The 16,135-nt window shown below is 42.6% G+C and overlaps 1 protein-coding gene across 1 annotated transcript in view; it reads right to left on the bottom strand.

Moving 5' to 3' along the window:
- The window catches only part of LOC120220600 (microtubule-associated serine/threonine-protein kinase 4-like), a 168,347-nt gene extending 153,282 nt beyond the window's left edge, over positions 1-15,065 (bottom strand). Inside the window, exons 1-2 of the mRNA XM_039217708.1 lie at positions 14,954-15,065; positions 14,662-14,761 (exon numbers count right to left, since the gene is read on the bottom strand). Coding sequence (XP_039073639.1) covers positions 14,662-14,753 — 92 coding nt within the window. The 5' untranslated portion in view covers positions 14,754-14,761; positions 14,954-15,065. The remainder of the gene's footprint in view (positions 1-14,661; positions 14,762-14,953) is intronic.
- Between the last annotated feature and the right edge of the window lie 1,070 nt (positions 15,066-16,135).

The following is a 16,135-nucleotide window of genomic DNA, read 5'->3' as shown; positions in this document are numbered from 1 at the left end:
TGTCAAAATACATGGAATCACAGGCCTAAATGGAATGATTTTACTGTCTCTAAACTGGACCTCAATAAACCTAATTAAAACAAAACAAAACACATCTATCTCCCTGGACTTTTTCTAGATCAAGAAAATACAAGTGGTCAACCTAGTGTCACTAGGAATCTGGAGAAGGCCTGGGCCTGGGTTAGTGGCAGTGAACAAGAAGAGACGGAAAATGTGAAACAGTAGCCGAAGGGAAGACTTCTTCCATTCCCTCTCAGGAAGGGGCAGTCATTCCTTAAGCACAGCTCATATATTGTACCACTGAGAGCCACAAGATGGCCAGTGAAGGATTTCTGGGGTTTAGAGAATCCCAGACACAGTGTTTGTGCCTTTTGCGTATTACAGATTACTTACATTTTTTTTTAATAACTGTTTTATGCTTAACAAAGCAATTAGTTCTTTAAATCACAACGACTTTCCCAAGGAAAAGATGTATTTAATTGAGTGTCATCCACTCATCTCCTTTTTTAAAAAAGGTAGTTAGCCCTGGCATATTCAAAAGGAATTATTAGATTTTTAAAAAGTGAATCAGAAGCCTGTAAGCAATTCATCTCTAAAATCCCAACTCATCTTTTTTTGTTTTGGGCATTCATACTGTACTGTCACAGAAGATGCAAAAACTTGTGTCCTTATAGGAAATGAACTGTATGTACTATGAGAAGATCAGCAAGGATTCTGAGATGTGTTCATAATATATAGACTCATGTGAATGCACAGGATTTTATATTTAGAGTAAAATCTCAGAAAAGTGAGCTTGGGTACAGTAGTGTTCCTCATTCAAAAGGGCTCGAAGAGAGCAGCTGTTCAGAGCTATACCATAAGTAAAACCTCAATTTTCAAAGCACACATCCACTCAAATACCAGCATCAATTTTCATACTTTAAGATGAGGAAGTCACAGGAGAATACATACAGTTTCCATAAATGGGAGAAGGAATTAGCAAGTGGCATTTTAAAACAAAGTAAAACCTACTTCTATTTTTCACTCTCTTTCCTCAGACAGCAAGCAGGTGGCATTCCTATAGCAAAGATGAAAATTATCAGGGGGCTCGGTATTCCCACACCTATCTTCAAATTACCCGGAGGCTTCTGTACTATAAAACCTAAGATGCTAGAATCTTACTTTACAAATATCATTTTCAATAATTAGAATATTGCTAGAGCTATATTCTGTTGGAGATAGAAGAATACAGTTAAGTTTCTATCCAGATTAACCTCTTAATCCCTGGCGAGACTCAGGCAGTTAATTGATTTCTTTAAGCCTCCATTTTTATTTCTGTATAATAGATATTACAGGTAGGGTTAAACTGAGATAACATATACCAAACTTCCTCAAGAGATATTCCGCCTCCTTGAATTCCCTTTGCTGATGCTGGTACATCTCCTACTGTTTATCACATGCTGCTGTAATTACCTTGCTACACTGCTTTCAACCCCGCTAGAAGAAAGGATCATGCCACATGCATCTTTGTTTCCCAGGTGATAAACAAAGCCCTCATCACATACAAGGTACTCAATAAATATTTGGTACATAAATGAGTAAATGAGGCAATGTGATGATCCCGGAAACCCTGTCCACAGATGTCAAATGTAGCCAAACTAGGTTATTAGGTTACCAGGATTCAGAGGTGATTCAGGCTACTGAGAGCCACAAAGCAGGAAAAGGATCACACGGAGATGCGTAAGTCCTAAATAACCCCTCCAAGCATTTTTAAATATAAACAATGTCCCATGTTTCAGAGGTTAATTGCCCAGCTCGGAAGTTCTATCTTTTGGCCCAGTTTCTAATCATTTGACTCTTCAGTGCTGCTAAATTAGCCAAGGAAAATAAATTGAAAGAGGAGCTGTGCAGCCTTGAGTCTCAGGGGCCCATCCCATCCCAATCAACCCCCTGAGATGTCCTAAGGAACTCAGTCTATGACTAGAAGGTAAACACACAACAAGGAAAACAAAACTGAAATCACTTGAGCCTAATATGCCTTAACACAGAGTTCAAGATATATACACACCTGGAACTTCCCAACGAAGTCCATAAATGTTGGGCCATGAATCCCCTCCAAACATGTTAGTTTCTTATTAAATAGATTTGAAATCAAACCTGTTAAGCGGCTGAAGAAACAGCTACAGGCCACTGCCTGCGGGACACACCTAAAAGAATGGAAGATCTGAAAAGCCAAGCCTGTTTCTTCGGCTCTGGGCTGGGCACGTCACTCATACAGGAACTAGAAAACTGGCTTAAAATGAGAAATATAATCTTTCTGGAACAATAGGTCATGACGAGCTTCCTTAATGCCAAAGTAAGTGTTTAGAGGCAACTTCAGCTAACTGAAAAAAAGTGTAAAGGGCTTATATATTTACTCTGGCTTGAATACAGCATTTCTGAATATGCCTATCGGTGCCAAGAGTCAGAACCCTTTTTCTCATGGATTTTAACCCTGGAATCCATTCCACGGAATCTATTTCCTAGGAATGACATCAAAAGGTCACAGCACATTAATAGCCAAACAGCTCAATTACCTGTACCTTCTGACTTCCAAATCACCCTAGGTCTGGTTTAAGAAGGCAGACTATTAAGGTTCTCAAAAGGGAAGACAAATCATACATAACCTGTAATATGTAAACAGCTTCTTTTAAGAAGTCATCAAATGATTTATAATCCATCACAATTTCAAAGAAAACAGAAGTCTACCTACCTAGAAGGCACTTTGGCAATGACAATGCTGGTAAAACGAACTCAAACCTTGCTAAGAGCTAAGATCTAAGAACATTTCTGAAGAGAGAATTCTTGAACCTGGATTCCTATGTTAAGGAATGCAGGGGTGCCTGGGTGGCTCAGTCAGTTAAGCGCCCGACTTCAGCTCAGGTCATGATCTCACGGTTCATGGGTTCAAGCCCCGTGTCAGGCTCTGTGCTGACAGCTAGCTCAGAGCCTGGAGGCTGTTTTGGATTCTGTTTCTTCCTCTCTCTCTGACCCTCCCCTGCTCACACTGTCTCTCTCTCTCTCTCTCTCTCAGAAATAAAACATTAAAAAAAAAATTTTTTTTAAGGCTCATGCAAACTGCTATTTATTTCTCACCTTAAAAATCCTCAAGTTGTAAGATTAACTTATCTGAAATTAATGAGAAAGAAGACAACTACACAAAAGAATGCTTTATATAAATTTTATACATCACAGTAAATACAATTCCAAGTTTTACCCCTTATTAACTCTCTGGTCCGAACATCTAACCCCAGATATCAAATCCAAAAACATATAGAAAATTATAGTTTCTAAGCATAGAAGCTCATTTTGGAGAATCCACAATAAGAACTATGACCAAAAACATCCCTAAACTATTCCCTCCTCTCTCTGTTCTGCTATTGATCACTGAGGCCATTTGAGATCTAAGATAAAAACTTCCTTTGCTTAAGAATGTATCAGAACAGCTAAAATTAACCACACAAGAAACAATAGGTGTTGGCTATGATGCAAAGAAAGGGGAGCCCTCTTACACTGTTGGAGGAAATGCAAACTGGGATAGCCACTCTGGAAAACAGTATGGAGGGTCCTCAAAAAGTTAAAAATACAACTACCCTACAGTTAAACTTCATCGTATTTACCCAAAGTGCACAAAAATATTGATTCAGAGGGGTACAGACACCCCGATATTTATAGCAACTCTATCAACAATAGCCAAACTACGGAAAGAGCCCACATTGGATCTTGACCGATGAATGGATAAAGAAGATGTGATTGGTGAGGGGTGCCTGGGTGGGTCAGTAGGTTTTAGTGTCTGATTTTGGCTCAGGTCACTATCTCACCATTAGTGGGTTTGAGCCCCAGTGCGGAGCCTGGTTGGGATTCTCGCTCTGCCCCTCCCTGCTTCATGCTTCCATTCTCTTTCTCTCTCTCTCTCCCTCCAATTATAAACTTAAAAAAAAAAAAGATGTAGAGTATATATACAATGTAATATTAGTCAGGCATCAAAAAGAATGAAATATTGCCATTTGCAACCATGTAAATAGACCTTGACTGTATTATGTGAAGTGTAATAAGTCATTCAGAGAAAGACAAAATACCGTATGATTGGATTCATATGTGGAATTTAAAAAACAAAACATATGAACAGATGGGAGAGGGAAAAAAAAGAGAGAGAGGGAAACAAACCACAAACCCTAAGAGACTCTTAAAGACAGAGAAACAAATTGAGGGTTAATGGAGGAAGGTGGGTGGGGGATGGGCTAGATGGGTGACGGATAGTAAGGGGGGCACTTGTTGTGAAGATCACTGTGTGATGTATGTAAGGGATAAGTCACTAAATTCTACTCCTGAGACCAACAGTGCACGGTATATAAACTAACTAGAATTTAAATAAAATTCTTAGAAGAAAAAAAAAATACATCTTTTATGGAAAATGCAAATTCACCATCATCTAGTCAACCTGTCAAGTGAGGTGAGTGTGTCTATCAGCTGTTCTGCCACCTGTGTGCCCTTTGAAGTGGTTGAGCAAGGGTAGGCTAATTTTACAATGAACGATTTTTTGGATTAACAAATAATTTGTGTTTATTTAGATGGGTACTCAAATGGAGAATACCAAGTGGAAAAATTACTCCTTAGGTGGGAAAAAAAAAATCTATCTGACATGGCTTCAGTATCTGTAGTGCTCAGGGTCTGACCGAGATAATCTACTTGGAAAAGTCTTTGATTTTGTATCAAAAGTCTTGAGATCAGCCAAATGTAAGTAGTATTTTTACAGGAATTTTATCTAAAGTTTCAAGATCAACAAGCCAGTCCAAATCACACGTAAGAAATAACATTACATAATAGTCACTTAATGGCTATTGTTTTACAGTAACAAAGGTTTCATTTACCCTATTTCCTAGAGTATTTTATTCAGCAGGCAGTTTCTCCCATGACAAATATACCTTTTCCTCTTAACCCCTCCATGTATCTGTAAAAGTAGAACATTTGATACTTACGATTTCTAATTTAAAGATACCCATCATCTAGCACTTGAAAAGGTATGCATGTTAAAGGGACATAAGTAATTTTTATGCCAGCTACAAGCTTAGTGATTTTCTTCAAATTTAGTAGCCAAGAAATTTGAAAATGACTACATAATACTCTAATGGTGACTCCAGAGAGAAACGCAGTAAGGTCAAAGTCAGGGTCCTGAGACAACGACATGCACTGTAATGTTTAAAATTAGAATAAAGCATAGCAAAGACAGCTTCAGCAAATACTCATCTGGCAAAATGAGCCTGGTGAATCCATCAGTTTTCTTCTCTCTCTGATTCTATGACCCTAGGAGACCTCAGCAAGGGTCATCAGTTCCTCATTCCCTCCACCCAGGTGATTCACTCAGAACTTAATACGTTATCTCCAAAAGACATCTGCAATTTGAACTACTGCATCACACTAGAAAGTTTCCAGGGACATGAAGCTGGTTCTTACCTTTAAGAGCTAAAAGCTTACTTAAGAACTTCACAACACAAATGGTTGCTGGCCGAGCATATGCCAAGATCTGGATTTTGCCTGTAGGCTGCCTGCAAGTACTGTTTCCTAAGGGATCCCAGACTGCAACACAATCTGAGCCACTGACAAATCTAAGATCACCATGTCGGTGGAATGTACAAAGTGTCAGGGTTCTCTAACAACCCAAGCAGTGTGAAGCTTAAGAGACAGACATTAATGGCTGTCTAATCTCCATACCAGTCTTTTTTTTTTACCTTCAAATGCTGCCCAGGTTTTTTAAAAAAATAAATAAATAAAACAAGAACACAATATGATGTTTCAGTCTAATACTGGTATAATTACTTTCTCTAATAAGCATGTCCAATGGCCCTTAATGTGGCTAAACCTCCTGCAGATCCTCTTGTTCTATTAATGAGGTTTCAGGTCAACGTTTTCAGAATTTACAAACCAGTGCACAAGGGAACTTTCCTAATTACCAAGACAGAGGAAAAGAAAATAAAGTACCAGAACGCAAGTGTTAATAACCAGGGGAACTTCTATTTAGAGATCTTTCAAGTTACACAATGGCCCACGTATCACCAAAACCCAATTTGCTATTATACAGTCAAGACTTCCACTGATAGAGAATGTGCCTCCCATAAGTGGATTTATACACACCCCGTGCCCACTTTCATCCAGGTAGCCCCAGGACTATTTTAGTATCTTGGCTCTACCACTTAACTTTCAAAGGGATTACTCAGTTACCATGACGTCACTCCCAAATGACTAGGTTACATGTAGTAAAGACAGCTCAGATTAAAATAGCTTGTGCATATTCACTCACACAAGATGGGTGTGTAATAGGGGGTGGTAAGGTGGGGACTCAGGGCTTCCAGTCTTAATCCTCCCTGAGAAATCAGCCTATTTCCATCTTAACCAGCACAAGGAGGAGTCTCCCAAAGCATAGAGAAGGAGTCCTCTTCCAAGTTTTCTCCTCTATGACCCATTTCCACACAGGGACTCAAGTTATTTCCTAACCCCAACATCTCTTGGTTTTTAGCCTAGAAGGCAGATGCTCTCCATCTTGAGGCTTAGGACTCTCTTGTTTTATTTTATTTTTTTATGTTTGTTTATTTTTGAGAGAGAGAGATACAGAGTACGAAATGGAAAGGGGCAGAGAAACAAGTAGACAGCGAATCTGAAGCAAGCTCCAGGCTCTGAACTGTCAGCACAGAGCCTGGCTTGAGGCTTGAACCCATGAACCATGAGATTATGACCTGAGCAAAAGTCAGACACTTAACCAACTTAGCCACCCAGGTGACCCAAGGATTCTGTTTTAAAGACATAACCTAGGCTTCTGATAACAGGATCTATGTGTAAAGAGAAGCAAGCAAAGCCATAAAAGCATATAAGGTCCTACCCTGTCACTGTGAAGTTGGTGATATGCTCCTCCCCATGCTGACAAGTTCTAGCAATGAATGGCTCATGCCTGCCCATGGAGCACAGACTCCATATTCTAACAGGTTTTTTTTTAAAAACTGATTTTTAAATCCTCCTTTCACAGTCTCTCTCTCTCTCACACACACCCATCTCATTTCTTTCCTCTTCTCCTTTCTCCCTCCCTCTTAACACCCAAGAGACATACCTATTCAAGGAGCAAAACAGTCTGCAATCTCCTACTGAAAGCTTCACACTAGAGAATAAAAGCAACATTTTCGACATGCGCCTATTCCGGCTCATGTCTTTGTCTGTGGTAAACTTTAACAGGGTACAGGATACGTAAGGAGTCTGGAAGAACAAGCTGCTGTGGTGTGGGGAGGCAAGGATATCCCCCAGATACCACTCAGAGAGCTGCTGGAAGCTCCTGGCCTGGGGACTTGGCTTTCTGCTCTTCCCTAAGGGAATCCCTTAGAGGGTGAGAGAGGAAAATCCACAAGTGAAGGTCTCAACGAATACTACCAATGTGAGAGCGAACCATGAGGGGCGGACCAAAGGGTGGGTCCTGCAGTGACAGGCAGGCCCATCTAGCCAGCAGAGAACATTCTGGGGCTTGAAGAAAGGAGAGGGATGAAAGGAAGCACTTATGAAACAGGCCTGGGCAGAGCCTGGAGTGGGAGGCAAGGGGTGCAGAGACTCTGGGAGGGGCCGAGCCCGCAGGTCAGGCATGGAGAGGATGAGAGGAAGCCAGTGAGTGAGCCAGGTTTCAGCCTCCTGAGGAACACGCTGGGGAGGGGGTGTGGAGGCAGGGCTGAAGCTCAGAAGGAGACCAAGTGGGGGGAAGGGGGAGGAAACTTCGGGCACTCAGAGCCTGTGATGTGAAGAAAGGGTGCTTAGAGAGGAGGTACTCACAAGGCTGTGGGCAGAGCCTGAGCTTCCAGCAGAGGTGGTAGAAAGGAAACTGTCATTGCCCATTTGGGCAATGAAGCAGACAATAAAGTGAGCAACAGTGAGTAAGGGGATATGATTCAGGGAAGAGAGCTAGGACACAACGATGTGTCACTGCTGTAGGTAGCTACCCACAGAGAATGGTTACCACCCATGGTCTGGGATTCCTCACTTGACTACTATTTCCTGGCTTCTGGGGTTTGGCCCCACCCCCACCCCTCACTGCTACTGCTCTTCATGCTGAGGTCATCTATGCCTTCCCCGTTGTCAGACACAATGCATACATTCGTGCTGTCTGTCTATGAGTGACACTGCTCCCTGTCCTCCTCGTCAGAGCTTTCGATGAGAACACTCCATGACTTCCTTTTTACCAGACTCTCCTTCAAGTCTCCTTAGCTGTACCTACCTGCATCTCTGCGCACTCCTTAAAAGGAGCGACCTTATTCTCCCACAGAATAATCTACCCTATTTTTAAGATGGTCCTAATGATGACTCTCAAGCTTACTGTTTCTGGTACAGCCTCCCTGGTGCCCTGAATCCACACACCCAACTGCCTGTCTGGGGGCTCTTTCTTTCCCACCTCAGAGCCTTTGCGGTTTCCAGATGCCAACCCCCAAAGCTCCCACCCAGGGCTCTTTCACATTTTTTAAGTCTCCTGTTCAATGTTACCTTCTCAAAAGACACTCTCTGAGCACGTGCTCTAAAGGAGCTCCTCCCCCACTGTGAATCTCCCTTCTCAGCACTTACTTATAAGCCTTTGGAACGCTGATCGCCATTGGACAATTGATTTATTTAGATGCTTGTTTATTTGCAAGGCCCAAGCACTCTGTCTTGTTCACCGCTATAGCCCTTGCCCAGCCCAGGATATTGGTGCTGTAAATATTGGCTGAGTGAAGGAATGAACATTCCCTTATATTCAGCACACATTATTAGATGCTCAATAAATTAAACTAATCAGGCTTCTGGGGATCAAAAAGATGAGTACCAGTTCTTTTGTGTTCCCTTCCTCCACACCTCTTTGTATAGGTAGTTCCTTCATCTTCCATGTCACAATCCCCAGGGCCACTGTCCTGGTCTCTCAGAGCCAATGGTTTATCAACTTTTATCAACTTTACATCCTTCGTGTCTCTCAAAGTCTTAATCTCACCATATTCCTTGCTAAGGCCTCCACAACCTTTTCGATAGGCTACTACAATAACTTATGAATTAGTTTCCAGGTCTTACCCTCCTCTCGCAGACCTTAAATCCCCAGAGCTGCCAGATAAGCCTTCCTTTTGGGTAAAGGCCAAGAAAGTTCCCACAAATAGCAAGTATCTCAGCTCTCTTCCTTTGCCTCATTGCCCACTACTCATCCTCTTGTGATAATGATGGTAACAATGTGAATACTGAGTATTTACTGAGAGTTTTTATGTGCTAGTCATTGTGTTAGGCATTTTACTCACAAGAGCATATTTTACCCTTTAAAACAACCTTGTAATTTACTTGTCCCTGTTTTATAGATGGAGCAACTAAAGTCCAATGAACTTGCCCAATCTCATTCAAACCCAGGTGAACTGGCTTTTAGATCAATCCTCTTCACCACTGTGGTATATCGGATTGCCTCTTCAAACGTTATGCATCAACAATACTGAGTTATGCTTCTGGTTTTTTACGCTCCGGCAATACTTAACTATGTATGTCTCTTAAATTCTGTTGCTAAGGCCACTGTGTCTTCATACACACCATTTCTTTTGCCCTTTGGGAAGGCCTTGTCCTTCTATCTGATAAATAGAAGCCTATCCTTCAAAACCTCCCTGAGGTATTGCCTTTTCCATATGGCTTCTCTTTTGGCTCTCTGGGACCAAAGTCTCTCTTACCCACTCACCACTCCTATGGCTTATATCTAGCTTAAAAATACTTCTCTATTCCCCTGGTTTGCAATGATTCATTTGCATGTCTTCACTGAAGGCAAGCCTATGACTCAGCTTTGGGCCACAGTGCCCAGGCACACAATAGATGCTCAGTAAATGTGGATTTAACGGGACTTCCCGTAAAAGGGGTGGGTACAAATTCATTAATACCCAACGTGTCAGGACAAGAGAGAAGTGTATTCTTCATACTTTTTAGAGACACGTATTCATGAGGAAAACAGAAAGAAAAACTCATCAAACACTACAGATGTTTCTGAAAGGAAGATGAAGCATACATAAAAATTCAATACATTCTGGCAACTACGGCAGTTAAAGATCCCTGAATGTACCTGCTGTTCAGAACAACTGCTGAGTATTAGGAGTTAAAAAAAAGAAAAAGAAAAAACATTAAAAAAGAAAAAAACCAAACCAACTTTTATCCCATGGGTTCTTGACAAAATACATTAGGAAATTTGTTCCAAGTGATAAAGTGAGTCACAAGCTGCTCATTGGGATAGACAATGACACTTGATTTAGGTGTCACTGAGATCTGGATACTGTCACATTAGCCCAATGAAAACATGACAGATTTCGGACTCTTAACGTTGAAAATTGAGTGTCTTCTAGATTCTCTAGATTGTGCATCAGCAACACTAAAGTTGCCCCTCAAAACTGAGCAGCAATATTTATAAATCAAATGGTAACCAGTTCTTTACATATGTGATATAAGTAAAAGAGAAGCTTGATCTTCTTCCTCCCAAAAGTTTTAATCCAACAGCAGAAAAGGGTCATCAACATCAATAGTACCATGAAGCAGCCATCAATTTCTGTCCCTCAAAGCAGCAGGTGGAGGGCTGTATTGAGTCAGCCTTGAGGAAACGAGCGAGGGGCAAAGGAGATCACAGCAGACATCAAAAAAGAAACTATTTCCTGTCAAAAAGGAGTGCTTGATGAGATGGGACATCTTTGCCTTCTACCTGATCTTAGCAAGGAAAATCTTAAGCGTCTCACTATGGCAATTCCCTTTATTCACAGGGGATATGTTTCAAATCCTCCAGAAGATGCCTAAAACTGCAAAGAGTAATGAATCCTACATATACACTTTTCCCCCCTCTACATATATAACAAAATTCATAAATTTAGAACAGTAAGAGATTAACAACAGTAACTAATAATAAAACAGAATAATTATAGTGTTACAAAAGTTACACAAATATGGTCTGTCTCTGTTTCTCAAACTTTATTACACTGTATTCATCCTTCTTCTTGCAATGATGTGAGATGATAAACTGTCTACATGATGAGAGGACGCGAGACGAATGATGGAGGCAGTGTGAACCAGTATTTGGCCACTATCATCTGCTTTGGGACTGTAGCTGACCACAGATAATGGCAGAAAGTGAAACCACAGATTAGGGGGGACTACTGTAGTAAGTTATGGTGTGAGGTGTAGGTTGTAGATATTCTTCATCGAGTGGAGGAAGTTGCCCTCTGTACCTGGTTTTCCGAGAGTTTTTGTCATGAGTGAGTACTGGATTTTGTTGAGCTCTTTTTCTGTGATCCTGTGATAATCCTCACTTAGCTTATTCATGTGATGGATTCCACTGATTTTCTGGTGAAGAAACACCTTTGTATACCCAGGATCAACCGGTCATGATGCTTAATTATTTTTATACGGTGCTAGATAGATTTGATTTGCTAATATTCTGTGGGCAGAAGCTATGAGGTTTTTTTCCATGCAAAAATTCCCTAGCAGTATATACCTTAAGACTGTGTCACTTACGATCATTCACAGAATTTGACAGCAAGGCAAGAGAAAGGAAGGATATTTTGAAGGGCTTACGACTTTATAGATTATTTATAAAACTGTTCATAAAATTACAAAAAAAGAATTTCCCTTAAAATAAAGACGATGTGATTAGAAACAAAAAATACCAGTCCAACAGAATATGTGAGCTTTACAGCAAAACACAAAGTCAGTGTGGACCCAGACAAGTGTTGTCTGCCACAGTCAAGACAAAAAAGAATGAAGGGATCAATAAATGGTCTTTGGGACCCAGGATGAGCAATCAGGCTGTCAGTTCATCAATACTGTGTTCTTACAGTAGGCCTCAGATTAGGTCTGTGGGATCCTCTCTCCAAGAACTCAGGGATTTAGAAGTTATAGGCCCAGGCAGGCCACGCTGGAAAAGAAACCTTCAATGTTTTCCTCTAGCAGAGCAAACCAACCAACAAGTGTCACGCGGAACTGGCAAGGCAAATGTGATGGAGCAAATCAAAAAGGATTCCGTGATGACAATGTCCTGTACGATACAGCCTTAAGGCAAGAATGGAAAACCATTCAACTTCTCCCTTTTTTGTCTGAGTGATGCAAATATCTTATCCCAAAGAGCTCTAGGATGTTCCATCACATGCTCAAAGCTGGATTTTAGTCTTTGATAGACGCAAGGAGCTGATATTAAAGAAAAGATTAAGGTGAAGTCCTCTAAACTGCTAAATTAATCAGAACAAGTAGCTGGGAAAAAACATGTAAAATGAATGATCTGTCAGACCAAGTGAGCAAGGGTGTAGAAAAGCAAGGCTGGGGCAACAGATATTCCCAGGGCAAAGCACATGCACCTGAGGGCTAGGGTCCTCATCTGGACGTCGGCCGCAGTCACAATGAGGCTGGCTAAAGGGACAACTTGAGGATGGTGAAGTCCTTTGAAGGGACAGATGAAGGGAACCTGATGAGCCAGCTGAGGAATGGGGTCAATGTGGGGGTTGGAGGAGACAGGATTCAGAGCAGGAAAGGGAGGTCAGAGAATGGGAAGAGTCCTACTGTAAGCATATGCTACATGTCCTCAGGGAAGGACACAGAGCCAGAAGTGATCACTGTATAATAAGAGAATGCAACAGCTACATACACCGCCCTGGCCAGGAAGACACCTGCCCTTCATGTTTCCCAATCTACATAATAAATATAAAGCAGCGTTGGTCCTTTGAGACCAATAGTAAGTAGATGTGTGTAGAGAGGATCTCCAGGACACCTATTTGCAAACTATGGGAATCCTGGAAATGCCCAGCAACACACAGGCTGTGACAACCTACACTAATAGAAGGGAGGGAAGAAAATCCATCCCCTTTTCTGTTTTCCTGAACTGAAAAAACGGGTCTATGACTTGGCGAGCAGAGAAAGCCCTCCCACACTCTCCCATTTTGCTGGGAAGAACCTAAGCGACTTCAAAACTTAGGCTCTCTGTCAGTGTGAACTGTCTGAATTGAAGGGTTCTGGGCCGGAACTAGAATCCCTAGGCTGGAAAGTCAGGGTCAGACTGGCCTGATAATTCGCTCAATAATATTAACAGGTACATAGGGTGACGAGAGGCTCCAGCTGCTTTTCAGGCTCAGACACACAGGTGTGACATCAGGGCAGAAGAAGTGGCTCCAGGTGAGAGTAGAGATTGCATCACAGCCAGGACTAAACCACTGAGGAATATTTAAGGGCCCTTGACAAACTGAAAAGATAAGAAGTTAAAGCCTTTATTGCCATCAAAGTAGTGGGCTTGTTCATAGACAGCATTATCTCATCAACTAACTAGTTGTGTTTATTTTGCTGGGTGGGGTGGTGGTGCATGGATGACACACCTTGAACAAAAATGACCAACACCAAAAGATAAGGTCTCTGAACATATAGAGCAGAACAAGAAAAGCACATTTACCTTATTTAAATAGCACAAGTTTAGAATCTAGCGTGGTTCATTGGTACCAATGCTGTCCAAGTTGCATTAAAGGTAAGATGACTTTAAAATCTACTCAGAATCAAACATATACGTATGTGTTTTATATGTGTGTGTGCATGCACATATACAAATACAACACTTGAGAGCATTCCAGGGTGCTTCTGGAATCTAAGAAATACGACAGGAAATTTCAAAAGTTTTCCAAAGTATTACATATCTGCATTTATGCTACAAAACATTTCAGATATTAAAAAGAGAATACACCATGTTCTTGTGTTCCTGAGACACTGGGGCCCAGAGATTAAGAAGCTCCAAATCTGATAGCCAGCATCCTGTTTATTCCGCCGCACTGTTGCTCTTATGCACGTTCACGTGTATGTGCAAGTCAAGTTTGGAAGAAAAACTAAGAATCCATATTAAAGCAACTCAGAAGGCATGTCCCTCTAAAAACACAATAATGCCACCTTTCTGTGCTGGACACAACAGACAGAAGAGAAACGCTTCCTTTGAAATCATCTTTCAATCTGAGTGTCCGCAACGAACTCTGAACTGCTTTTCACTTTTGCCACCAGGTTCATCCTGATTTAACAATGGTCTTTTCTGCCACCTATTCTATCAGGTATTTAACAAACTGAAAAGGCCAACATCTATTAGCAATAAACGTCAGGAAACCAGTAAAAAACAAAAGCAAAAAAACCCTCCACAATGGCAAAGTTATTCAGACCGGTCTCTTTTAAGAAGACAATAGGAAACAGGCTATCTTGAGCTATCTTTGCATTGCACATCTGCATCTTATAAAGGTCAAGTATTTAATACAAAGTAACATATGAAAGGCTCTACAAAAAGCAGCAGAAACCTCAGAAGTCTGGGTGAAGGAAACGATGAATAATATCTGATCAGAGACACACTTGGACAAAGTATCCTTCTCCCCTTTTCCTCTCCCCTCTACTCATAACCCATCTCCTGGACCACATTTCAAAAGGAGAACAACTCTGGAAGCACAGACCACCAGGATTACCCAGGAAATCCACGAGGATGGCAGAATACCTGAAACAGTGCCCCCCTGGCAGGACAGAAACTTTTCAAACTCCCACCGTCTCAACAGAACCCCAGCTGCTAAGGGGCTCAGGCAGCCTGCCGCCACCAAAGCCAACACACTCCCTCTCCAGGCAAAGTTTCCCCGCGGTTTTTACCTTTGTGTTCGCCGAAGCCTGTTCCCACTCCTCAAATGAGGCAAAGTAAAGTTTGAGAGCACAGTCCAAAAATTGGGGTCAGACATATCCATTTCCTTCTCTCTTCAATTCACCGCGGGTTCAAGGCCATAAGGCCACACCAGGGAGGGGTGGGGGGTGGGGAACGGAAAAAGAAATAAAAGAAGAAAAAAAGAAAAAAAAATCCCAATTATCTACTCACTCCCTCCAGAGAAAACGTGCTGTGAACTGTGATCTCAAGAACAACTTGGAGCCTGAGAAGTACCCGTCCTACCCTTTAATTAACACACAGCCATTTCTCCAAGGTTCAGGAAACTTATTTCCTCTTGGGTTTGCCCTCTCATGGTCAGCCCTGGGCAGCTATAAACAGTAATTACAAGAGTTGGGCCGTGCGTTCTGCACAAAATGCTGTCTGTGTGTGATTCAGTCCAAGGTACTTTGTCATCTGTTTGGCAGATACCATTTGCAGCTCCTGCGGGGGGTGGGGAGGTGGGGGGTAGACGACTATTTTAAGGCTTCGGTTCCGGGAGGCTGTTGCTTATCAGCAAACCATTCAACATCCGAACATGCCCAGTGCCGTGTTTCCTTTCCGTATCTACATACAAGGAAAAGAACTGAAATGGAAAAAGCGCCTCTTCTCCCCCTCCGCAAAAAAAAAAAAAAAGGAAACTTAAAAGCACTTGCAGAGAGCTGGCCTATAGGCGGACTTGAACAGGACACCTTCGTGCGGCCTCCGAGGGCAGGGGCTGGGCCGGGGCTGGGCTGGGCTGGGCTGGGCTGGGCCGGGGCCCCGTCCCCACCGGCGGACCCTCCCCCGGGAGCGGGGCCTCATGGGAAAGGGGGCCGGCTGGGGGGTGGGGTGAGGGGGGTGGGGACCGGTGCGCCAGCCCGGGGCCGCCCGGACCCCCGCAGCTGCAGGCCCGCGCAGCGCCCCCGGCCCGCCGCCGCAGATGGATCCTTCCCCGCAAGTAAATAATTCAGTCCCGCCGCGGCCGGCACCCGGGGAAGTGTGCGCGCCGCGCACCTGAGGGCTGGCCTGTGATTCACGGCGGAATGGGTCCCCATGAAAACACTCGTAGGAAGTCCGTAATTACTCTTTGCCCAGACGCTGTGTGTAGGAAAAGCACGCCAGCGGGAGGCCACACTCCCCGAAAACCTCAGTCAACTGTATTTATGAGTTTACATCCAGTTGATGAGTTATGACAGGCACAGCTGCGGGGCTTCGCGGACTGCACCAAATCCAGGGAACGGCCGGCTACTACCTGTAAAGACGCTCCCGGGCACTTAGTCAACAAACGCTAGGATGATTTCTCTTCCACATGTGTCAGGACTTGAAGGAAGGGAAGGTGAAACCAACGTTCTTGTTGTTCGTCTGCGAGAAAGGCATGGAATTCAAAGAACTCCCTAAAGACACAAATGGTTGCGTCAAAGTCTATACTGAAGAAAATTAGAATTT

This window comes from Hyaena hyaena, unplaced genomic scaffold (genome assembly GCF_003009895.1).
Source record: "Hyaena hyaena isolate Hyena2069 unplaced genomic scaffold, ASM300989v1 scaffold_710, whole genome shotgun sequence".
Lineage (NCBI taxonomy): Eukaryota > Metazoa > Chordata > Mammalia > Carnivora > Hyaenidae > Hyaena > Hyaena hyaena.
This window is presented reverse-complemented; position numbering and strand designations above follow the sequence as displayed.